Raw genomic sequence first — 24876 nt, 5'->3', positions numbered from 1 at the left:
GAATGGCTATTAAGTAGCAGGTGGTAATCATTTGTTTCTTTTTCTGGCTTCCATGGAATTTGCCTGGAAATGATGAGTTCCTTGAATCAGTTTTCTGTTTTTCTTTTTTTTTAAGAACCCATTCCCTTTTACTGTTCTCTGAAGTTCTCAAGTTCTTATCGGGTTACTTACTGTTTCAAAGCGTAATACTGCTAGGTTTCAAACCTAAGGTACATTCAAGAAGAACAGATTCAGTAGAAGTGGACCCCTCTCCCAAACTTTCCTTCCATATCAGAGACAAATATCAGATAGCAAATATCTGTGAATGATATGTCCTCTCCCGAATCATATAAGCTCCTCAGCTGTTCAGCTGGAAGACAAATTTGAAAACTTGTAATTATGGGACCTAGAAATTCACACGTTTAGTACACAGACAAGAATGATGGCAGCAAGGGAAAGCGTCAGGAAGGCAAGACTGAGGGCGATTGTAAGGGCTGGGCTGGGTGAAAAGGGCTTTGATGGGGAACTCTCGGACGTCACAAGAGGAGGCAGAGACAAGGGTTGCTTGCAAGGTAGCAGAGTACACTCAGTTCTGCCATATCGCGTGTTTTCCATACACGATTTGGCTAGAATGAAATCAGGGCGTTACGGAACATTCTCCCAACAACGCGAGCCTGTTTAGGCTCAGTTTTCCATGTTATTGAAGAGACTGCTTGTATGCATGTGTGCAGCCTTGAAAAGGTAAGTTCTTTAGCAGAATTTTCCTTAAGGCTTTGCAACAGTGCAATCCTTGAGTTATAGGAGTATGGGATGTGTGTCGGAGGTCGGTGCCCTAGTTTACAATACGGAATCCAGGCGGATTAATGGAAGCCTAATCATTCTGTTATCCAGTTATTCCTTTTTGTTTTTTTGCCAATGCCCCCGTATGGGAACACATACAGCGTTATAGAATCTATAGACATGTTACCTCTCCACAAGGAGCTTCCAACCTAGAGGACTGTAACTCGCTGGAGAGATCAAGTCGTATTATTTCATTGGAATAATATGTATCTGTGAAATATTGTGGAAAAAGTTCTTCGTTCATTTAATTTCTATTTGATTCAACTAACGTTACCTGACTTCAAACAGGGAGTTGAGTGGCACACTGTATTAGGTGCTAAAGAGTGGGAGTCAGAACACTGAACAGACACTGCCCTGACTGCGAGATGCTTGCAGTCTAGTTCGAGCAAAACAGTTTAATTAGATACAGAATAAAATTCAAATAGTATATGTACATATATATATATATACATATATAATATATAGCATCATGAATAATTACAGTAATATTTGCCACTTGTCCGTTCTGTGACTCTGGGCGAGTCACTTTTACTTCTCTTTGTCTCAGTTTCCTCATCTGCAGAATGGGAATTTAATACCTGTTCTCCCCCTCTGACTGTGAGACTGAGAGAGAAGCAGCGTGGCTCGGTGGAAAGAGCCCAGGCTAGGGAGTCAGAGGTCATGGGTTCTAATCCCGGCTCCTCCTCTTGTCAACTGTGTGACCTTGGGCAAGTTACTTAACTGTCTGTGCCTCAGTTCCCTCATCTGTAAAATGGGGATGAAGACTGTGAGCCTTAACAAATACCAACATTATTATTATTATTATTATTATTAAAAGGGATCTTAGATTCTATAAACCTGCACCTATGCATGAGGTGAGCTTATTTTTTAGAGCAAGTTTTCCAGACCGCACACTCCGATCCTCTAGCACCAGCTCACTCAGCATGCCCCCATCTCGTCCAGCTTGCTGCCAACCCCTTTCCCACATCCTCTCCCTAACCTGGAACTTCCTCCCCTTCCAGACATGCCAGGCCACCACTCTCTACACCTTTCAAAGCATTACTAAGGTCACATCTCCTCCAAGAGGCCTTCCCCAATTAAGCTCTCTTTTGCCTGGCTCTCTGTCCCTCCTGCATCATCCGTGCACTTCAATCTGTGACATTTGAACACTTGATATTCACCCCACCCCCAACCCCACGGCACTTTGGTACATATCTTTAATTTGTATATAATCAATTTCTTATTTATTCATATTAATGTCTGTGTCCCCCTCTAGACTAGAGGCTCATTATTGGCAGGGAATGTGTCTGCTAAATTCCATTGTATTGTCCTCTCCCAAGTGCTTAGTACAGGGCTCTGCACATAGTAAATGCTCAATAAATATGATGGATTGATGGATTGATTGATCGATTAAACCTGCCCAAGAAAAAAAGCCAAACACTGAGCACCTATCCAATGTTAGAGAGACGCCTTAGCCTTGGAATCAAAACCAACATTAGAATGAAGTGGGCCATTCACTTGTTTCTTCTCTAAGCCTATCCCTGAAACTCTGATGAGCATCCCGTCGGGTCAAAAGTATCAAACATCTGTCCAGGAGCAATAGCCGTCCATCACGGTTAGTCTCAGATCCATCAGAAGCCAACCCACGGCAGGGCTGTCTAATCGGCTCAAACCAGGCCCAAGATTTTCCTATTGCGAAAAGAACTACTCACTGTTTAGGCCCTTTTCATTAATATTGAAACTAATTTAATAATGATGATTTGGGTATTTGTAAGCTGGGGTGGACATAAGGTAATTAGATCAAATGCAGTCTCTCTTGATCGTGGGACTCACAGTCTAAGGGAGAGGGAAAACAGGAATCAAATCCCTGTTTTACAGATGAAAAAAGCATTGCAAAGAGAGGTTAAGTGGCTCACCCAAGCTTGTACCAGAGGCAAGTGACAGAGTCGGGATTCAAACCCAATAGAAAGGCTCCACAAGTTGGAGGCGGGGGGGGGTTGGGGGGGGGGGGGTTTGAGAGCAAGTTTGGACACAGGTACTGTCAGTCAGCTGCACACTCATGTATCCTCACCATTTCACACACATCTCATTGGCGCCCCAAAAGACATGCCCTTGACTGGGAAAAGTAACTGTGGTCTCGCCCATTCGATCATAAAGTCCTTCCGGGCAGGTTTCCGGCCTTAGATGCTCTTCTAAGCTTTTAGTATGGTGCTTGGCACACAGAAAGCACTCAGTAGATACTTTTCATTTGGTAGTCTTTTATAAAAATTTGCATTTAAGTCAATATACTCATTTCTTTTATCTAATCTAGTTTGAGCCAGCCTAGATGTATCATCAATCAGCTGTATTTGTTGAGCGCTAACTGTGGCCACGTATATTTCTGTGTTTAGCAGAGTATTCGTTATTCTTATTCGTATGAAGCAATCTCGTCCTTATTAGTGCTACCGGGCAGTAAAACGGCTTTGTGGATCAATCAATGCTCTACACAGGAAGGCTGTGTTGAGGTATTTTTCGAGAACGGTCTGATTTTACCGGAATGACAATTACAAGAGAGGATGATCATTTAGTGCCAATGATTTGTACAATGGATGGTGATTGTTGTTTTACCGTTGATTTACATAATTGGTAAGCCCTGGAGTAACACTGCATGCACAGGCTAAATAACTGAAGGAAGCAATAAAATCGAACACTACCTGGAGTGGATTGTTTAAGGAAAAGTGGCCAAGCTCTGACTCTTTTAGCAGTTCATCCGACCCTGGGTCAGGTCTCCGGCATCTACCCATGAACAATCTCGGGAGAATCTAAAAGATAGAACGAGAGACTCTAAGAGCTACGGCTCTTTCTTCCCCAGAGGATGCTCTCACATTGAACTAATCTGCCATATGAATAAGCAAGGACTAGAGAAGAGGAAATAGGAATCCCCAAGTGGTTGGAAGAAGGCACTGAGACGGCAAGCAGCTGAGAACCTTGTGCGCTCACCTTCACTTCGTGAAACGTGCCAGCCTTCCAGAATCTCTTGGCGGTGAGAAAATATCTGGTAATCTCAGAAACAATGAGATCTGTCCCTTCAAATCTAATTATTTTGGATATAACTAGAGCACAGATCCTTCATCCCTTTAGCACTCAGGCACTCTTCCTTCTCCCCCGTAATACTTAGGTACCGATCTTTAAACTCTGTCACTCCCCCTACCATTAATTTATTTCACTGTCTTTCTTCCCTACTAATTGTAAACCCCTTGAGGTCAGGGGTCGATCGTGTCTTGCCAACTCTACCGTCCCTTTCCCAAGCACTTGGTACGGGGTAATAATAATTATAATGATAATAAGAATAATAATGTTGGTATCTGTTCAGCGCTTACTATGGGCAGAGCACCGTTCTAAGCGCTGGGGGAGATACAGGGTGATCAGGCTGTCCCACGTGAGGCTTAATCCCCATTTTCCAGATGAGGGAACTGAGGCACAGAGAAGTGAAGTGACTTGCCCACGGTCACACGGCTGACAAGTGGCGGAGCCGGGCTTCGAGTACATACTCGGTACATACTGTTGATCGAATCTGTCTTGGAATTTCTTTGGAAGGTTAGAAGGAATGATCGTCTCCAATTCTCGGTCAGAAAGGGGGTGAGAGAGTGGAAGAGGGACACAGAAGGTCGCTACGTTCACGGCCGCGCTTTTAATCCTGACTGCTAATCGCCAGAGAGAGAGAGGGGAAGGTGGCAGCTCTGGTGATTTTTACTTTTTAACCTTCCTCAGATGCATTCTGACCTATTTCTACCACACGAGGGCAGCCATCTCTAAAAAAACCTACCCACGCTCCAAGCGTCAGCTCTTAACAGACCTAGAAGTCGAAGCGACTGGTGCTTCTCAAAGCCCAACTCTCAAAGCAAAGCAAGAGAGTGAGCGTGTCCCAGTGTGTTGACTTCTTCTGACAGCAGGCCAGAAGAAGAAGACGATCTTCTCTTCTGGGGGCAGATTTATAGAGCTAACACTCCACTGGAGGCCAAACCACGTTCACCGCAGTTCCCTTCTGTTGTCCTTCCCGTAGCCCCTAAAACCAGGTATGTTGCGTGGTCTTTCCGACGACCGGAACTCTGCCCTTTGGAGTTCCTTTCTCCCCCCGACCCTCTCCAACCCTCTCCCTTGTTATTCTGGGCAGCGCCAGGCCCACTGTCAGCCCTGGATCGATGTTAAAGGACCAGCTCTACGGGCCTTGGGTTGTGCTTGAAAGAGATGGGGCCAAGGGTCCCCAGTAAGAAGCATTACGTTTCACTTTCTGATTCGTCTACTCCTCTGGGGATGGCTTACCCAAGGAGAAAGCGGCCTGTAATAGGTGCCACTGAAACGCGATGGGACGATCTGAGTCACTGGGATTTCTTCCTCGTCCTGATCGCCTAGGAAGTCGTGTGAGATCGCAGGCAGTGAGTCTCCGTGATCCTCTTCCTTATGGAGACCGAAAATAGATCTATAGGGCCAGCTGAGAGCAGGTGCTGATACGGCCATGCCCATAGGCGGTTTAAAGTTAGGGATACAGGAGAGGAGGCGGGCGGGAGGGGAAGGGGCGACCCTAGTGGCTTTTAACATCTGTCTGGGAATTTGTCCCGAGACCTCGATCGCGAGGAGCGGCTTTTTCCTCTTCGGAAGCTACGCCTCGATCCGAGTAGGTAAAAATAAGATTAGAGAAAGCAGCTCCCTATTGTCTCCCGGGGAGGTTTTAAGGAATGGCTCTCCTCCTCACAGTTAGGTTTCCCCCAAGCAGTGACTTATGCTTGACTTTGGGGGGGGGGGGGGTGCTTTTTAGTTGTCGCTCTTCGGGGGCTCAATCTTTCCATTCCTTTCTGGGCTCTTCTTCTTCTTCTTCTGCGGGCTTCTCAATGAGCTCAGAGTTGTAAAGTCACTTGAGGGGGCAAGCGAGTTTAAATGAGCGTCGAGAACTTCACCCTCAACCTGCGGCATTTACCGTGCAGCACGTCGACGTAGCCCTCTGGCCTAATTTCTTCGGGGTCGGGACGATCCAAATTCTCCAGTTCTCAACGGAGGGAATCACCTCGTCACCTTATATGACCTTCACACCTCGCAGAGCAGCCAAGACTTGGATTCCTCGCGGCGGACAGCTAATCCGATGGATGTAAATGAAGCCAAGCATTATTTATCCCTCCCGTCCCGCTCGTGTGTCTCCGCACTACACCATAAAACAAAACAAAACACACACACAATGAGGGGGATCCCCACTAAGAGCAATTTAGTTGTCTACACCCTTGGCCCGCGTTACGGATCGCTGTTCAATACGTAGCCGATCCGACTTGGCCCTGCCTCTCCACTTGTAGGCGCGCGGCTCTAATCTCACTGCAACGTTTTAGGAAATGCCTGAGCGATCCCAGGTCTGCCTGCTCAGGCCCTGGGGAGATCCTGACACTGGAAGTTTCAGTAATACCCCCGCCCTCCCACCGTTCCTGCAGCCGCCACAGCAGCACGTCCTTAGTACTACTGTTTTAGGGGGGGGAAAAAAGGAAACCACCCCCCAAAAGAAGAGAAATCACGCCAAATGTCTTTTTTTTTTCGCCCTGGAACGAGGGAAGGGGCGGAGAAGACGAAGAACGGGAAAGAGGAGGCTGCATTTAAAACCACCGTTGTCCAGATACGCGTCTCTCTCTCTCCACCTTAGTCTGCTCTCCTCCTGGGCAGCCGATTTCTAATCGACGGGCTGACTGATTGATGGTTGTCCATCGCTATCGATCCTCCCTTTTCTCCTCTTCCATCCCCCGCAAAGATAATGATAACAAAAAAAAGAGACGTACGCAGCAGACTGGATTTGGGGGGGGGGGGGCACGTAGACTTAATGGTTGCCTATCCTTCTCCATCCCCACCCTCCACAGAGCTAAAGTTCCGATGGCTTATTGATGCTCGACTTTTAGCCGGGAGGACAGATGTGCCTTTATCGCCGCCCTGCAAATGTCATAAAGCGGTAGATGGTTTTTCCAAACCCGTCTGCGGGAGAAGCCTTCAAAAACCGAAAGGCAAATAACGGGCCGGCAGCAGGGGAGGGGTGGAGGGTGGGGAGGGGGATCCGGGGAGGGGGGCAGAGGAGACTCCTGACATTCCCCATCGGAGTGGTTGTTTTTTTTTTTTTCCCCCTTCTCCTCCTCCTCCTTTGTTGCTTTCTTTTTTTTTTTTCCCCCCCTTTCCTTTTTTGAGAGCGGCGGGTGGGAGTGGACCGTCCGGGCCGGTCCTGCCCCTTCCCCCCTCCCTCGGCCGCCCGCCCCAGCGCCTCTGGGGTGTCACCTCCCTTCCCACCTTCCCCCCCCGTCGGGAGATCGGGAAGGATGGCAAAAAGGGGAAGCGGAGGGAGGCGGGGGCCCGGTTTTCCCGGGAGCAGCGCGGGGAAGGCCTAAAAGGGACGGCGTCCCCTTTAACAGCAGCCGGTGGGGCCGGCACCGCCGCCGCCGCCGCCGCAGCCGTAGCCGCCGCTGTAGTAGCCGCCGCCGCCGCCGCCGCCGCCGCGGGCGGACCGGTCTCCCCTTCCCGGCTCTCCCGGCTCCCGATCCCGGTTCCCAACAGGCCGCTCGTGATTGGCAGAGCGCTCTCCAGCCCCCGGGGTCGTGACATCAGCCGCGACACAAAAAGCATCGGGGACACAGCGGAGCCCCGCAGCCCGAAAGACACAGACGGACACACACACACACACACACACACACACACACGCAGGCGCACGCATGCACACAGAGACACACACACACACACACACACACACACACACACACCCCCCCGGAGTCACGCACTCCACTCCCAGACCCAGACGGACCCACGGACCCACGCACACACGGGCGCGCTCAGGAGGAGGCTGCAAAGTCGCGGGGCCGGCGCCGGGGAGAGGACCGTCCCGCGTCCAGGACCGGCCGCTCCGCCCTCCGGGAAGCCGACCGGGAAGAGGGGCCGGGAGAAAGGAAAAGGAAAAGCCGGTCCCGTCCTGGAGCGGCCGGGACCGGCCCGCCCAGCCCAAGCCACCGGGGGCCCCGGGCCTCGGGGGATGCCGCCCGCCCGCTTGGGCCCCGGGGGACAAGAAGACGCTCGCCGGGCACCTAGGGATGCGGCGGCCGCCTCTATCCGTTGACGCGGAGGACGGGACGGCTCGTTGATCGCCCCGTCTCCCGGAGCGGGCGGACGGAGAGAACGAGCAGAAGGAGGAGAAGGAGGAGAAGGAGAGGAGAAGGAGAAGAGAAGGAGAAGAGAAGGCGATCCTCGTCGGACTCGGGCCGCCCCGCTGACTGACCGGCCGCCGAAAGTATGGGCGAGAGGCGGACCGGACTTAGGAGGTTTTCTATTTTCTGCCTAACAGCTGTAAGAGCAGCGAGTTTGGAGTAACACCAAGTGATGCGGAAAAAAACACACCGAGAGCAGAGAAGGCTCCCGCAGACGCCAGCGCCGCCGCCGTCGCCGTCGTCGTCGCGGTCGCCGTCGCGGTCGCCGTGGTCGCCGCCCCGCCCCGCCCCGGACCCTCCCGCAGGTACGGCCCGGGCGGGCGCAGCCCCCCTCCCGCAGCGGGGACCCTCCGGCGGCCGCCGTTTTCCCAGGATGGCTTCCCGGCACCATGGGCTGCGCAGGAGGTAGAGGCGGCCCACAGCGGCGCCATCCCCCGGCCCGACCCGGACCACAAGGCCGCCCGCCCGCTTTCCTTAAGGACAACATCAGCACGTTCTCCCCTCCTTCCCCCTTCCCCTCCTCCTCCTCCTCCTCCTCCTCCTCCTCCTCCTCCTCCTCCCCCTCCTCCTCCTCCTCCTCCTCCTCCTCGCCGGTGTTATGTGTCAGCGCTTGGCCGAGGACTTGTTGAACTCGCAGAGAAAGTAAACTCTCTGTCAGAACCCCCCGATCCCCCTCTCTTGGGCTCCGCGGAACACCCCCCCCCATCCTCCTCTCTTGGGCTCTGCGGGACCCCCCGATCCCCCTCTCTTGTGCCCCGCGGAACCCCCCGACCCCCCTCTCTCGTGCCCTGCAAAAACCCCCCGATCCCCCTCTCTTGTTCTCTGCAGAACGCCCCGATCCTCCTGTCTTGGGCTCCGCGGAGCCCCCCCGATCCCCTCTCTTGGGCTCTGCCAACCCCCCCGACCCCCCTCTCTCGTGCCCTGCAGCACCCCCCGATCCCCTCCCTTGGGCTCTGCAGAGCCCCCCGACCCCCCTCTCTGCAGAACCCCCACCTCCCCGAAGGACAACCCCCCCCCCCCACCCGCCCCCACCCCGACTTCTCCACCCCGAGGCTCCCACCACCATCCCAGCCGCCGCCCGGGAGAAGGGGGCGGCCGCCTGGCCGTCCGTCCGTCCGTCTGTCCGTCGCACGGGGAGCAGGAACGGATACAAAATACTAATAATAATTAAAAAAAAAAAAATCACAGCTCCGGTCTCCTCCGCCAGAGATTTTTCCATGTGGAGGTTGTTTCGATGGACGTGCCCCCGTGTGCTTCTTAGGCAATCGGCAGTTTCCTAAAGGTAGCCGCGCTGCGCTGGGGAGGGGGCTGCACGGGGGACGGGGCACCGGGTGGACGGGGTGGGGGGGACGGGGACGATCGGCCTGCTAAACGCTCTGCTCCCCTGCCTGGGCTCCCCTGGCCGGGCTCCCCTGGCCGGGTTCCCCTGGCCGGGTTCCCCTGCCTGGGCTCCCCTGCCTGGGCTCCCCTGGCCGGGTTCCCCTGGCCGGGTTCCCCTGCCTGGGCTCCCCTGCCTGGGCTCCCCTGTCTGGGTTCCCCTGCCTGGGCTCCCCTGCCTGGGCTCCCCTGCCTCCCCTCCCCCCCAGTCTCCCCCATCCCCTCCTCTGGGACCCCGCCGTCCGTTCCCCGCCCTCCCGGGCGCTTCGCGGAAGGTAAACACACTGCGATGCACACGTGCGCCGAGCTCCCGCCCGCAGCTGGTCCCGGCCGGCCCTTTCCCCCACCCCCCCCCCACCCCCAAATCCTTGCCCCGTCCCGAGGTCGGCTCAGCCCCCAGGCAACCCCAGCCTCCCTCATCCCCAACCCCGCTCCCGCTCCCCCACTCCAAGATATTTTACGATAGCCGTTAACACGTCGCCGACGACCTAAGAACCCTTTAAGAGGGTTACCCTCCTGCTTCGCCCGTTATGCTCTAGGCACCGGCCCCTCACCGCTTCCATCCAGGTATCCTCTCCCCTCGCAGGCCCCTCTCCCCGCCCGGGTCCCCCCAACCCATTCCCCTCCTTTCGCTCTTTTTGGCATCGGGGGGGCGAGGGAGGGAAGCGTATTGGAAGTTTTGCGCCCGTTCCGTCTTCCGGAGATGGGTGACCGGTTGGGTCCCCCCACCCCCTACTGTTCGACGACTCTGACACCTGAAATATAACACCTCGATCCGACACCTAGACGTTGGCCTGACCGTCTCTCAGAGGGGTTTGCGTGTGTGCGTGTGAGCGTGTGGGAGAACGATACGGCTTTTAGAAGTTTTACAAGTTTGGAGCGGTGGATGTGGGCATAGAAGGAAGTCTTGCGATGATGCGTTATAGCTCGAATCAGTGAGTAGCGTGGGGTACGTCGGGGAAGTCGGACACCCCGGTGCGTATTTCGTCGGGACGGTAGAGGCGACGTGTGGGAATCAGGTGGTCGCTCGCGGGCCGTGCGCGTGGGTTTTGCCGAGTTTGAAAGCGGTGCGCTTAGTGGGCGCGGTCACGTTCCGCGTAGAGAGATATAGGTCCGTCCGTGTCTACGGATGCGTATAGGCGGATAGGCCACGGAGGTGTCGTATCTGAAAAGTCGGTGCGGTGCTCCCAGTCCCTCTCGATTGATCTCTCGGAAAGAGATCGTAGTTCGACGTCCCGGTTCGAGAAGATGCTCTATTTTGGAATGGGAAGTGAGGCGTGGGGGGTGGGGATGGAGGGGGGAGGGCGGGAGGGGGGGGGGGAATCCCTACAGTTCCGAGTCCACTGACCGGATTCTCCCCACTCTCCTCTCTCACCTGTAGACTATTTTTAAACACATGCGGCATCTGACGTATCCACGCTGACTCACCTTCAAAGCTTCCCCTTTCTCCTCCCCTTTTTATCCTTGCAGGTTGACCATGGTTGCCGGGATCCGCTCTCTTCTAGCGCTGCTGCTTTACCAGGTCCTGCTGGGCGGCTCGGCCGGCCTCATCCCCGAGGTGGGCCGGCGGAGATTCACCGAGTCGGGCCGCTCCACGCCACAGCGGTCAGAAGACATCCTGAGTGAGTTTGAGCTGCGACTGCTCAACATGTTTGGGCTGAAGCGGAGACCCAATCCCAGCAAGGGGGCCGTCATCCCGCCTTACATGCTGGACCTGTACCGCTTGCACTCGGGCCAGCTGGAGGAGCCTGCCATGGACTACCGGCTGGAGAGAGCGGCCAGCCGAGCCAACACCGTCAGGAGCTTCCACCACGAAGGTGAGGCTGGGAGAGAGAGAGAGCGGGTGGGAGTACAGAGGTCGGAGGGGAGGGAATCGTGCCTCTGCTGGTTCCTGAAAAGTCCTGCGTAGAGGGCCTGGCATCAGCGGCCGCTCGTCGTCAGTAAGCCATCGATGATGATGGTGATGATGATGGAAAACTTCTGCTGCTTCCTTTTAAAAGTTAGAAGGCATGGGGCGTATGTGTATGCGAAGTGGGTGGATGGGTTGGGGGTGGGGGTGAGGGGGGTGGAGGAATCACCCCTTTGCCTGGTGTCGGGCCGCAGCTCGGTCCTCTCCGTCTTCTCGCAGCCGGTCGTGCCGCTCCAGGCGGAGGGTGTCTCTGCCTTGGCCCCCTAAATAGAGAGAAATCGATGCGAAGAATGGCGGTGTCCCCGCTCGTTCAAGGATATGTGTTGGGGGGTGGGGGGAGACGGAGTGGAGGAGAGCGGGGCAGAACCTATTCCCAAATCTGCTAATGGGTTTTTCCGTGTCATCGTCGTTTAAATTCCCCACCTTGCAAGAATAGGCCTTTCTTTTAAAGCAGATTGAAGGACTCTTAAACGATGTCGATTCTGACGCACTTGTTCAGAAAATCCCCTTCCTTCCCTTTCCCTCCCCTTTTTACCCTTTCTCCCTCTGCCCGCGTGAGGTGTTTTCAAGACTGGATCCAAGCCGAGACTTCCCAGAGGATAGCTTTTATTTTTTTTTACTACTGAATGCCAGCAGAGTCTCCCGATTTACGGTCGATCGGGGGTGGGGGAGGGGGGTATCTCTTGGAAGGCTTCCTAATCGCCCTGTGAGAGATCAATTTAACATTCGATCGCATTGTTTCCACAGTGACTTTCTTGTCTTGCGTTTAAATCCGGGCTAGACTTAGTGTAGATCCAAGTTAAGCCTTTGGAAAGAGGCAGATAAAAGCTTTGCGACGGCTGTCCGTTTTTATTTCGTGTGCACCTGAACCTCCAGGTAATGCGGTTATTACTTAATGGGGACTCCCCGAATGTTAGTTAAGACTTTCGCGCATTTCTTCACCAGAAGAGGAGTCTGTGGTTGAAGATATCTTCAAGAGTCTATGCTCTTGAAAATAATTAATTTCCTTTGTTGCCCAGGTTTATGAAGGAGGCATCTAGACAAAACATATGCCAAACTACATCTCATAACTTAATTTCTGACATTGTTCCACACCCCCTTGCTTGAAGCAATTAAACCAGAACACGTCTGTCTACAGTTCAGGGCTTCCCACTGCAGGCAAGCTGGGGTTGCACTGAGTTTTCAGTTAATTGGGTTCTTTATATGTTTAAGTTATCTTTTATTTCCATTTTTCTGGAGTAAGCCCCTGGAAATGGAACTGTTCCTAACCCCGTCCAAAGGCAGGAATGTATTACTTTCTAATCTTCATCCCCAAACTCTCCAAGGACACCCAGAACTAATGAGCCTCTTGGATTCTATCAATTAGTTTACATAGATCTGCTGAGATTGGACTAGCTCAGAGCCTTGGGTTGAATGGTCTGGATATTGCACTCTTTGCAAAGGCTACTAGAGCTTGTAAATAACTTTTAGCTATTAGTCTTCAGTGGTGGTATGCTGTAGTCAAACCATAAAATTAATGAAAACACAGACTCCACTTGTTATGACATGGAACTGTGACGAAAGAAATTTTATTAGGGTTTAATTAAGTTGGTATACAAAGGAAGTGGCTTGAGATCAGTGATTATTCCATCTAATAGGAAGCCTTATAATGAGGAAGGAGATTATTGGTGAAATTTAACCTTAAACTGTGGTTTGGGTTCCTGTGTTTGAAAGCAAACTCTGGAAGTGACTGGCAGATTACACTGTAGGTGGAAAAAAAAAAATGCAACTAAAGCTTAAAAATGGTAGAGTTTGCAGTGAGTGAGGTTGATCATGCTGCCAGAGACTATAACCCAGAGAAACATTCCATTGTCTCTTCTTCCAAAACCATAATCCTCCGTCTTAAAACCATCCGAAATTCAGAGAGCTCTATATCTGTGAGATCTATCTATGGTGAAAGCACCGCTGATGGATCGAAACACACGCTCGTGTCGGCTGTTTCAAAGCCAGGCTTGCCGAGATGTCGCATTCGTGAGGCGGAAGGGGGCTTCAATTCACCTACTCTAGGGACCGGAATTTGGAGATATTGCATTCGGTCTCTTGTATGTCTTCAGCAATTTTGGCTGGACTTGGGTTTTGACCAAACTGCTCAGCCAAAAAAAGAAAAAAAAAGAAAAAAAAAAGTTGTTTTCCTACTGAAAGTGTCTGAAAAATAATTGAAGTTTCTGGGGTCAAGTGGGGGTGAGAGGAAAGGCAGCAGTTGGGAAGCTATTTCTCTTGAAATTGTTTGGAACTAATTTATATTATTAGTGTCATCCGAGCCACCCGTGTGTTTCCACAGAGAGGTAGATCCATATAAGTGCCCTTGTCTGTGGACTTTTGAATAAAATAGCAGGGTGTGCTTTGTAAAATCTCATCACAGATGTTGAGTTCATGGTCTTTAATTAGGACACAAAAATCTGTATATCAAGATTTGTAAATCATCTAAATTGCAGAGTAATGTTTTAGACTAGAGCTTAAGGGATTGACATTAAAGCCGTATTTTTTTAAAAAAAGAAATGCAATAATTTCCGTAAATCCTCAGTCAGTTTTAATTATTCTCATTAGACCTCTGCTAACTACAGTGCTAAAGTTTTCTTGCTAAAGTCTTTGAATTCCAAAGTAATGCTTCACAGTCCTTTCCCCGTTATTATAACCACCTGGAATGCAGTGTACCAGTATTGGATCAAAAGGCATGACAGTGAATTAAGTATTTTTGGTTCATGCTGTACATGCTTACATAAACAAACATACAGCAAGGGAAAACTCTTTTCTTTTTCTTTCTTTCCTTTTTTTTTTTTTAAGATTTCCAATCTCCCTTGGCCCATATGCCGAACTGTCACCCGCCCACAGTCCCGCACATCACTGGGAAGTTTCTAATTCAGGTTTGCATTTCTTGCCCCGCTGACCAATTTTGTTGTTTTTGTTGGTTTTTTTTCATTGAATCGACTCAGAATCTCTGGAAGAGCTGCCCGAAGCAAGTGGGACAACAGCCCGCCGTTTCTTCTTTAATTTAACTTCCGTCCCTAACGAGGAGTTTATCACCTCAGCTGAACTTCAGGTTTTCCGGGAGCAGGTACGGGAAGCCTTGGACAACAACAGCGGTTACCATCACCGTATTAATATTTATGAGATTATCAAACCGGCCACCGCCATCTCTAAGGACCCTGTCACCCGACTGTTGGACACCAGGTTGGTGAATCACAATGCAAGTAAATGGGAAAGCTTTGATGTGACCCCAGCTGTAACGAGGTGGATTGCACAAGGACAGCCCAACCACGGCTTTGTGGTCGAAGTGGTTCACTTGGAAGATGAGAGAGGTGTCTCCGAGAGGCATGTGAGGATCAGCCGGTCTTTGCATCAAGACGAACAGAGCTGGCCTCAAATAAGGCCCTTATTAGTAACTTTCGGCCACGACGGCAAGGGACACCCTCTCCACAAGAGAGAGAAGCGTCAGGCGAAACACAAGCAGAGGAAACGCCTCAAATCGAGTTGCAAAAGACATCCTTTGTACGTGGACTTCAGTGATGTGGGGTGGAATGACTGGATTGTGGCCCCTCCAGGGTATCACGCCTTTTACTGCCATGGAGAATGTCCTTTTCCACTGGCGGATCACCTGAACTCAACAAATCATGCCATCGTTCAGACTTTGGTCAATTCAGTAAATTCCAAAATCCCCAAAGCGTGCTGCGTGCCCACGGAACTCAGCGCCATCTCCATGCTCTATCTTGACGAGAACGAGAAAGTTGTCCTAAAGAACTATCAAGATATGGTTGTGGAGGGCTGTGGATGCCGTTAGCACAGCAAATAAAGATATATATTAGACAAAAGCAAAAAAAAAAAAAAGTTGACACTTTAATATTTCCCAATGAAGACTTTATTTATGTAATGAAATGGAAAAAAAAACACAGCTATTTTGAAAATATATTTATGTCTACAAAAAGAAGTTGGGAAAACAAATATTTTAATCAGAGAATTATTCCTTAAAGATTTTAAATGTATTTTAGTTGTACATTTTATATGGGTTTAACCCCAGCACATGAAGTATAATGGTCAGATTCTTATTTTGTATTTATTTACTATTATAACCACTTTTTAGAAGAATAGCTAATTTGTATTTATATATAATCAAAAGAAATATAGGGTTTGTACATAATTTTCCAAAATTGTAGCTGTTTCAGTTGTGTGTATTTAAGTTGAAAAGTATACATGGAAGGTTACTATGGCAAAGTGCATGGCACGTTTGCTTTTTGCAGTGCTACTGTTAAGGTCACAAGTTCAAGTCCAGAAAAAAAAAAAGTGGATAATCCACTCTGCTGACTTTCAAGATTATTATATTGTACAATTCTCAGGAATGCTGCAGGGTGGGCTGTCCAATCCATGAGAACTGGCATCCTTGTTAGGTGGAATATTTGGATAAGAACCAGACGTTGCTGATCTAATATAAATACTGCTATCCCCCCACTAATTCGCAGAATGAATACAGCAGGGCCAATAGAAATCTTTATGAAAATGTTCATTGAACCTGGTTTGGACCCACAGGAAAGTGAATGATGGTTTTTGTTCCTCTTTCCTTAAATAGTGCTCCCTTGAAATCGCCGTCCCGGCCAAAGTATTAAATAAAATGTAAGATCTCTTTATCGTTGATATCGTGGTTATGTATGTGTAAAACGGATTTCTACTGGCCCTTGTCTTAACAGTTGGGAATAAGACTTTTTTTTTTTTTTTACCTCAAATGGGTGCGCGTTTTGCCGTGATGGGCACCATCTTCAAAATTTCACCCTCAGCACAGCACAATATTGCTGTCTACAGTTTCTGTCTCCCCCGCTGCTGGTTTTGCTGTCTGTCAGATTAGCTTGCTTTTCTTTCAAAGATTTTGTGTTTGAGAGCATTCTCCAACTGTTAAACCTATTTCAGATAATAAATAATGGAGCTCTGACATTTCATTCTGCAAAGTCCAATCTGTAAAAGAAAATGGTTCATTTGTATGGCATTCACAATGATACCTTGTGTTTGCATTTTTGCTTCTGAAATTCTTCATTTAGAAGGGGAAAAAAGGGGCGAAGGCACCGTTTACAGTGGGCAAGCAAGGCAATAATAACAGTTCATACTTGCGCCAAAGGGATTTCCAACCATTTAACATTTTCTGCAGGAAAAAACGTTTGGCTCCATGTCTTGCCACATAAAAACAAACAAAAAGTGAAACCTCCCCAGATCCAGAGAGCTTGGACCGAGGGTACCTGTAGAAACTCGATTTGTAACGTTGTCGATTCTGTCAAAAACTAGAATAGGAAAGTGCCTGAAACTGACTTCTGTAAATGTCGCTGAAAATTGGACTGAAGCCAAAGCAGAATGAACTCAAATTAGCTTACTTTGTAGCAAGTGTTCTCCTATTTTCCACTCCCTACCTGCCACAGCGGCGTGGCTGGGGTAGTGGGAAAATATTCTGGGCTGGAATTATCAGCATTGTTCAGACGCTTCGGGATGCTTACAAAATGGAGGAGGCATTTTTCACATCCCTACTCATCATTTTCCACCCAGCTAGTTTCCAGATCTGCAGCTCCTGATAACATCGCTAAAAGGGCCTGGTGGTCATGTAATGGTTCCAGCTTCATGAGGACTCTTAAGGAAAACCTCCAGATAAACTAGCAAAAGGGGCCTGTGGGTGGACGAACTGTCTACCACCTTAAAATAATGAAAGACAGTTCCTTTTCCATGTCTCATTGAGAAAGAGTTTGAGAGAGCCCAGGGATCAGAAGAAGACGTGTTTGGAAATGAATCCTTTTAGGGACTTCCATTTTTCTCTCAGCTTATGCAAAAACAAGAGATGGAGACATTTATGGGAGGATAGGGTTAAAAAAGAAGGTGCTTTTTTTCTTCCGATAGTGACATCACCCATGTACCCCCCCCCCCACAGGTTTTGTTTGTTTTGGGTTTTTTTAAGGTGTTCAATCACATTTTCTCTGCTGACACTGTAAAGCAAAAAAAAAAAAAAATGGAATGCGAACAAAAATATGAAGCCCTTTTTGGAGAAGTGGGAGGTTATTTGGACTTTAAGGGATCTCATCAGAATGACAGCATCGGTGCATTTGTATAGGAAGTGGGCTGCCTGGTGTTTTCGTTTTAACATAGACTGAACATCCCCAAGCATAAGGATTGTATTTCCAAGAGCTGTAAATCATGGCCATTCATTCAGGCTTGGGAGAGCTAGCCTGCTTTCCCTAGATACTTTGAATTCTGCAACAATTGACCTGCTGATGGGTTACATTACACGCTTTCACTGGTTTATTCATGGTGGGCAGGGTTCATTTATACCTACTCTTGTAAGGTTCTCTCCCAAATGTTTAGTACAGTACTCTGCCCTCAGTAAATGCTGATAAACACCATTGATTGGAGCAGGGATTTCCAGATTTCTGTGCCCAAGATCCCTTGTACGGCGGACCGAATGCTGCTGCTTCTCTTTCCGTTTTTAGACTTCTCTCTCACCCCCTTCCCCGCTTCCGTTCTTATGCTTCTGCATCTGAATTATAAAATGCTCTGAGCCTACTTTCCACCAGCACCCCCTTTTCTTTCCGTCAGCTGTACTCCAAGCCTGCGATTGTAGACTGAAGCTTACCTGGGCCAAGCGAAGTAGATCACTATAGCACATTCGTTGGTGAGAATGTGAAGACAGCCATTCCGGATAGTCAAAATGCCCTCTTTTCAATAGCAAAATAGTTGAGCTCGATTTATCCGGGTAATTGCCTCAACTCCATTCTACCCACGTAGACCCATTTCATTCTTGGTCACTTGCACTAGCCCAGTCTTCTGCCTTCCCCTCAGTGTCTTCTTCTGCCTTCCAGATCTCACATGTGATCTACAGAGGAATCTCAGGATCATATATGCCTTTGCAAATTGCCCCTGCTGACCATTTCAATCTTTGCTGCGAAAATCAAACCTAAAGTATTACCAAATTCAAAGACTTGTCTGCTCTGGGAACCAGAGGACCAGGGTTGTGATCCCAGCTTCACCACTTGCCTGCGGTGTGACCTTGGTCAAGTCGCTTAATTTCTCTGGTCCTCTCATTTCCTCATCCGTAAAATAGGGATTCAGCCAGTACCTGTTCTCCCTCCTACTTAGACAAAGAGCTCCATGTGGGTCAGGGACTATAGCCGACCTAATTATCTTCTATCTACCCCAGCGCTTAGTACCACAATTATTATGATCATCATTATTATTGTTACATCAATCTCATTATTTTCTTTAATATGAATTTGTTGGACCTCCTGAACATCTTTCACTTGTTTTCTAAATAATGCCCTTACACTTTTCAAAGATGTTTTTATTTTCCTCCCTAAGGTGACTGGCAATTTGTGAGGCACTAACTTTGATGCGTGAAAACACGTGGTCGCTTATCTTGTAAAATCAGCTTCGTTGCTTGGTTGGGCGCGTACTGGAGCCAGTTTAGTAAAATACACACTAGCCCATCTATGTGGATGAGGGAGCAGGTGTAAACTCTTTTTCTTAAGGCCAACACTCAAGTCAGTGTACCTCACTGGTTCTATGTGATCTAGCTATGAACATCAGAGACAAGCCTTTCGATAAAGGCGGCAAACAGAATATCCATTCATTCCATTTGTTTATCTCAAATTTGGACCTAGAATTTAATCAAAACAGTAATCTAGTGACCAAAGAGATGTTCACCAAGAAGATAAAATGCATTGCTTAGGTGGGTAAAGAAAGATCTGGTTTCTACTTGGCCCTTACACTCTTTTCACATTTGTCAATGCTCATTAGAGAAGCAGTGTCACCTAGTGGAAAGAGCTTGGGCCGGGGAGTTAGAGGACCTGGGTTCTAATCCCAGCTCTGCCACTTGCCCGCTATGCGAACTTGGGTAAGCCACTTAACTTCTCTATGCCTCAGTTCCCTCATCAGCAAAATGAGGCTTCGATACCTGTTCTCCCTCCCACTTTTAGACTGTGAGTCTTAAATGGTACCTGATTATCTTGTATCTACCCCAGTTATTTTTACAGTGCTTGGCACAGAGGGAGTGCTTAATGAAAACAACCACAATTATCACTATTCTTATCATGGACTACAGGGTTTTTCGAGTTGAGCATATTTTGCAAAAAACCTTTTAAACATTTCAAATGGCTGTAAATTGAAAGGGTTCGGAATCTGCAGTCACAAACGTGTATCTCTTGTTATTTTATGGCATGTAAAATGAGTATCTCAATATCTGGAAGACTCATTGAAGCAAGTCTCTTTTTTATCCCCTGGCTACAACTGGCTGAAACTTGGGTCATTCAGGGTTATGGATACATGAGTTCCCCAAAATACCCTTCCCACACTTTATCAATGTGTTTTATTTCTCACAATCTATTTCAAAGAGAAGCGCTATATGGAAAGTTATCTATTTTTTAGAAGTACTAATGAAGTGCTTCCTGTGTGTAGAACACTGTGCTGCGTGCTGTGAAGAGGCTACAAGTGGGAATTAGACATGGACCCTGTCCCTCGAGGGGCTCACAATCCATTTAATAGTGGTCTTCACTACCGAAAACCAAGACATCATCTGGACAACATTTACACTGGAACTATTTTCCCTCACCACTAGTAGAGAATAATTATTGAACTATTTTACTGTACAACTTTTTCCAAATTGTTGATTTTTTATTGATTTCAGGAGGCAGCTAATTGCCATATGGTAACTTGATGTTAACATTTAATGAAGATCAGGAAGCAAAGTTTATGAAAAGCTTTTGTATAGTAACTGCAAAGTTTCGGATCTGTTTTATACTTCCTGACAGTGCTGAGCCGCCCTAATGGTTTGCTTTTATTGCTTAAGAGTGTAAAACCGGGTTTTATCCAGGGTGTGCAAACTATATGCTCATCCTACACTGCTTCGTTACTCACAGGGCTCTCCGTCTTACCCTCTGTAATTAGAGCTTTTTGGTCTCAACTACACAGAAAATGTTCGTCTTTACACATAGAAAATCTTTTCTTGTACACATACACACAACCTAAGAATCCCCATTGTGTCACTTTGTTGTGGGTGGAGTCTCCTTTAGGTTTTGGTTGCTAAATGGTTTGTGTAATAACAGGCAAAAGTTCAAAATCAAAAGACATTTTTAATGATGGTATATCTTGCCTGCAGTACCGTTTCATCTGTGCATGGACACCATTTCATTTTATTACCTTTTACCTACAGTAAGTATTATTCTGAGGCCTTGTATGTTACACTCTTTAGGGGTGCACTTTGGTGCACTAAGAAGTGTTGTTCCCATTCAGCTAAGATACTCTTCCCATTGGGATGAAAAAAGAAGGAAAGCAATATTATTAAAGTGTCTTTTAAAGATGTAATACTTTCCCATTAGTTAACTGCTTTGAATGTTTGAAGTGACATTGCTAGGGAAAATAATATTTTCAGAGAGTAAACAGCATTTCTGGGGGCTTGTCTGCTGCATGAATAACATCTCAGAGAGACTGCATCTATTTCTTAAGATCAAGTAGGAATGCAAACGTATTTTAAGAGTCAAAGTATTTCAGGTCATTCATGTGTCTCTACTAAAGGTTTAAGGTTTGACTTGAACTCACCAGTTCAATTCCTCTGCTTGCTGTCTGTTTGTTGCAAAAATGTTCTACCCTCAAACCACCTTTGTCTCTGCAGCACTGTCCCATTATGGGGCCATTCCTGGGTCTCACCCTTGACTTTACCTCCTACCAGTGGCCTTCCCACCATGGAATTCAGCCAGATGCTTCACATAGCTTTACTCTAGCTCTGCTGCCTAATCTAATTCATACACATTGGGCCTACTGGACCTAGGGCAAAAAGATGCCAGTTGTAGATGCCTTGCGGTACCCCTCCCCCACAACCCAATCCCATTTACCTACTGTCTACTGGAAACTTACTCTAACATGAGAATGGCCTTCTTCTCCCCATGAATGGTGTTCAAAATCCCCAGGGCCCTCTGGGTCTGCCTGATTTGTGTACGCAAATGAATATTTTCAAATATTATGTCCACACCCCTTTAATACTGATTTTCATCTGGTTTCCTCCTCCCACCCTCTACCTCCTTGAGTGATGTGGGGCAATTACATGGGATTTTTTCTTTTATTCAAGAGTGACAATTATCTGCCTAGGTGTAGCTTTGAAAATAAGCACTGACCCATATGCACAGTGTCTAAAGACTCAGGGCAATCAGGCAGCGTACCCCAAATTAATTAAATATAGTCCATCTTTCCTCTGAGGACACTTGGTGTTTGGTTTTCATTGAAATCTGTATCTGTGGGGAACTCTGGGGTCATCAAGTCTATGAGACCAGAGAGCAGGAGGTGGAAAAGTCGGGGGAAGAAAGGTAGTTTGGATAAATATGGGAGAGAGCAAGGAAGATGTGAGAAAATATAATTTTCATCATAATGATTTACCAGACTGCTGAGTACCCCAGAAGTTAATGGGTAGGAGTGGGTCAGAAGGTGTCGGTTAGGATTCTGTTGGGGTGGGAAGGATGGAATATTAAAGAAAAGTAGGGTATGGCAGGAATTTGGCCACACAAAAGAGGTCTATCTCCAGCAGAGAGGATGCTTGATAATAACTGAAAGGACCTGAAGTCAACCTCCGCTCTTGAAGTCAACCTTGGACTTCTTGCCACATCAGCCGTAAATGCCCAAAGTGCTTTGTGCCGCAGGTATCTTCAGCGATCTGCCATTTGGAAGAACTTTCTGTTTACGATCTGAACTCACAGTTTAAGGGGGAAGAGAACAGGTACGTGAACCCCATTTTATAGCCGAAGATACTGAGGCACAAAGAAACTAAGTGCCCGAGGTCACGCAACAGGCAACAACGCATATTAGAGTTTCTGGAATATCCTACTGATAGATTAGTGCTCATCCAATGCAGAGAATCTCGTGGTGGGGTGGAAATAGCAAGTGCCACATCAGTGATGTAAATGTGGAATAGTGAAGGATAATTGGAATCTGAATCTTGTGGGGGAAGGGAGACCTAACACTCTCCTGCTTGCAGCGGAGTATGAGCATGGAGCAAAGTGCTTCTTTTTTACAGCCAGAAACAATGATTCATTTCATTATAATCTTGACTTTAGCATTTTTCTCATGACTCAGTGATAATTCCATATGAGATTTTAAAGACCAAAACAGTTATTGACTTTTTAGGAACTTAAAATATTTGAGAGGCCAATGCTCAACATTCTCCCTAAAAGGGAGATCCTGTGATATCACATTAGCAAAATGGAAAAAAAAAATCCTTATTTAGGAAATCTGTCTGGTCTGACACTCGTTCTTTTTATCCCTTCCCCAGCTCTAATGCCAAGGACTTTGTGAAAACTGGATCTGTCTATTCTCATGTCACTTTCTGAAAAAGCCAGAGGAAAGGCAGACTGGTTCTACCAAAGGAGAAAGCAGCCCACCCCTCTATTTTCCATGAAAATGGGGAGAGCCCAGACAAATGAAACTCACAGATAATCCAAAAAACTCATTTAGCCAAAAGTTTCAAGTCTGTCCCCCGGCAAACGTTTTGCCAGATGAGATGATAAGGGCAGCAACAAATGACCGGTTTGAGTTTCACCTTCTCTTGCTTCCTCGGTTTCCTTTCAACTGAAGGAGTGTTTACCAATGCAGTGTCCAAAAGGCTAGCTCAGACAAGAGAATGCAGAAAAGCAAGGGATATGGATATATTCCAAAATGGTTTTCTAGGTCCCTGATGAATGAGATTTAACTTTGGAACTCTTATCCTGATCAATCCTCTTATTCTGATCCCAGCTCTTGTCTTCCTTTCCTAATTTGCTCTCTGGGGAAGGGCAGCAATTTCCCTGAGCACTCCACTGTTTTCTGTGGTTCTCATTCTCCTTAAAGAAATAGTTTCTTATGATCAGCATCAGATTTTTTTCCTCAGGCCAGGTCCACCACAGCTTCTTGAAAACTGACAACCTACTAATAAGGAGGTGTATTTTACAGAAATATGCTTTTCCTACTAAGAGAAATGAGGTAGAAAAACAGAGAGAGTGAGAGAGAGAGAGAGAGAGAGAGACAAAGAGAGAGAAGATAATAATTGTGGTATTTGTTCAGCATTATGTGCCAAAGTTGTACTAAGAGCTGGGTTAGATACAAGATAATCAAGTTGGGCACGGTCCCTATCCCATATGGGACTCAGGGCCAAAGTAGGAAGGAGAACAGGTTTTTATCCCCATTTTATAGTTGAGGAAACTGAGGCACAAAAAATTAAATGATTTGCCCAGGGTCACCCAGAAAGCAAGGGGTAGACTTGAGATTAGAACCCAGATCTTGTAACTTCCAGGCTAGAGTTCATTACACTAAGCCATGCTACTTCTCAGAGAACCAGAAAGAGGCAGAAAGAGAAACAGCTGCACAGGGAGGGACAGAGCGAGAAAGAGGGAAAGGAGGAGAGGAATAGAGAAAGTGAGAAGGGGAGGAAGGGAGGGAAAAAGAACGGGAGGAAGGAGGGAAAGAAAATATTTTTTAAAAGACATTTTAGGATATTCTTTAGCCTATATGAAGAAACATGGACATTGGGAAAATAATCTTGAAATAAATTTAACACATGTGCTAAAAATTATGGTTATTAGATCCACCATGTGCTGGTTTAAAGTATGCATTGAAAGAGAAGTCATTGAATTGCATATTTGATCCATTTTTACAAATGAAATTGTTCCATCATTAACATTGTTCCGTAAGTACTGTAGCACCTTTTAACCCAACAACAAAGAAGATCTTACAGAGGAAAGAGTAGAAAGGAGACATGGATCGATATTTTCGCTTTACCCAGACTCTGAGAGTGAAAGGACCAATCAGTCAATCGATCCATCGGTGGTATTTATTGAGCACTTACTGTGTGCAGAGCACTGTACGAAGCTCCTAGGAGAGTACAAAACTATGGAGTTGGTAGACACATTCCTTGCCCATAAGGAGATTACAGTCTAGAGGAGAGTCCCACACAAAGCCAAGATCAAATCAGTGGTGGGTTAGATAAGGTCCTTCCAGCCATCTACTTTTACTATTAGATCTCCTCATCTGAATTAGTCCTGCAAGGAAATCCAAGGATTTTCAAGGCCTTGCAAAATATCATCAAAACAGGTAACTGCCTAAAACCGACCAGACTAGGGACTTTTCGGGGATTTTACTACACTTTGAAATGCTGTACTTTCCAAATGTTGATTTACAGAATTTCAAGAGTTTCTATGATCTTCAAAGTGACTTGTTTACATCCCATCCTGTATTAAAATGACTTAAATTATTTATACTGTGTCCTGAATACACTGAAATGGTAGGGTGTGTGTTTTAGCAATCACTGTGGTAATGATGTCACTCTCTTGATTAAAGGCTTCATCTGAAATGATCCTAAAGTAGAAATGTTCAGGTTCAAAAGCATTGTTTCATCATTTTTAGGGTTTTATCAACCTTCTGCTGGTGACATTTAGCCCTACTAATTCCGCTGCTTGCTTAGTCTTTAGAAAAAGACGTTGGACACATTTTTAATAGTTCTGTCTGAAAAGAAGCCCCGAAGACTCCGAGTTTTTACGTCATAACACTGCTGGCCTAAGGAAGGAATCCAGGCTTCAGACTTCAGAA

At 47.3% G+C, this 24876-nt stretch overlaps 1 protein-coding gene across 1 annotated transcript; it reads left to right on the top strand.

Moving 5' to 3' along the window:
• Nucleotides 1-9072: 9072 nt before the first annotated feature.
• On the top strand, nucleotides 9073-16236 carry BMP2 (bone morphogenetic protein 2). Its single transcript, XM_007672096.4, has 3 exons — nucleotides 9073-9273; nucleotides 10839-11185; nucleotides 14250-16236. Exons 2-3 carry the CDS (start codon nucleotides 10846-10848, stop codon nucleotides 15092-15094), a joined length of 1185 nt encoding a protein of 394 aa, XP_007670286.1. The 5' UTR covers nucleotides 9073-9273; nucleotides 10839-10845; the 3' UTR covers nucleotides 15095-16236.
• The last annotated feature ends 8640 nt before the right edge of the window (nucleotides 16237-24876 follow it).

This window comes from Ornithorhynchus anatinus, chromosome 9, assembly GCF_004115215.2.
Source record: "Ornithorhynchus anatinus isolate Pmale09 chromosome 9, mOrnAna1.pri.v4, whole genome shotgun sequence".
In the NCBI taxonomy this organism is placed as follows: Eukaryota; Metazoa; Chordata; class Mammalia; order Monotremata; family Ornithorhynchidae; genus Ornithorhynchus; species Ornithorhynchus anatinus.
The sequence above is the reverse complement of the archived record's forward strand: the minus strand, read 5'-3'. Positions and strand labels throughout refer to the sequence as shown.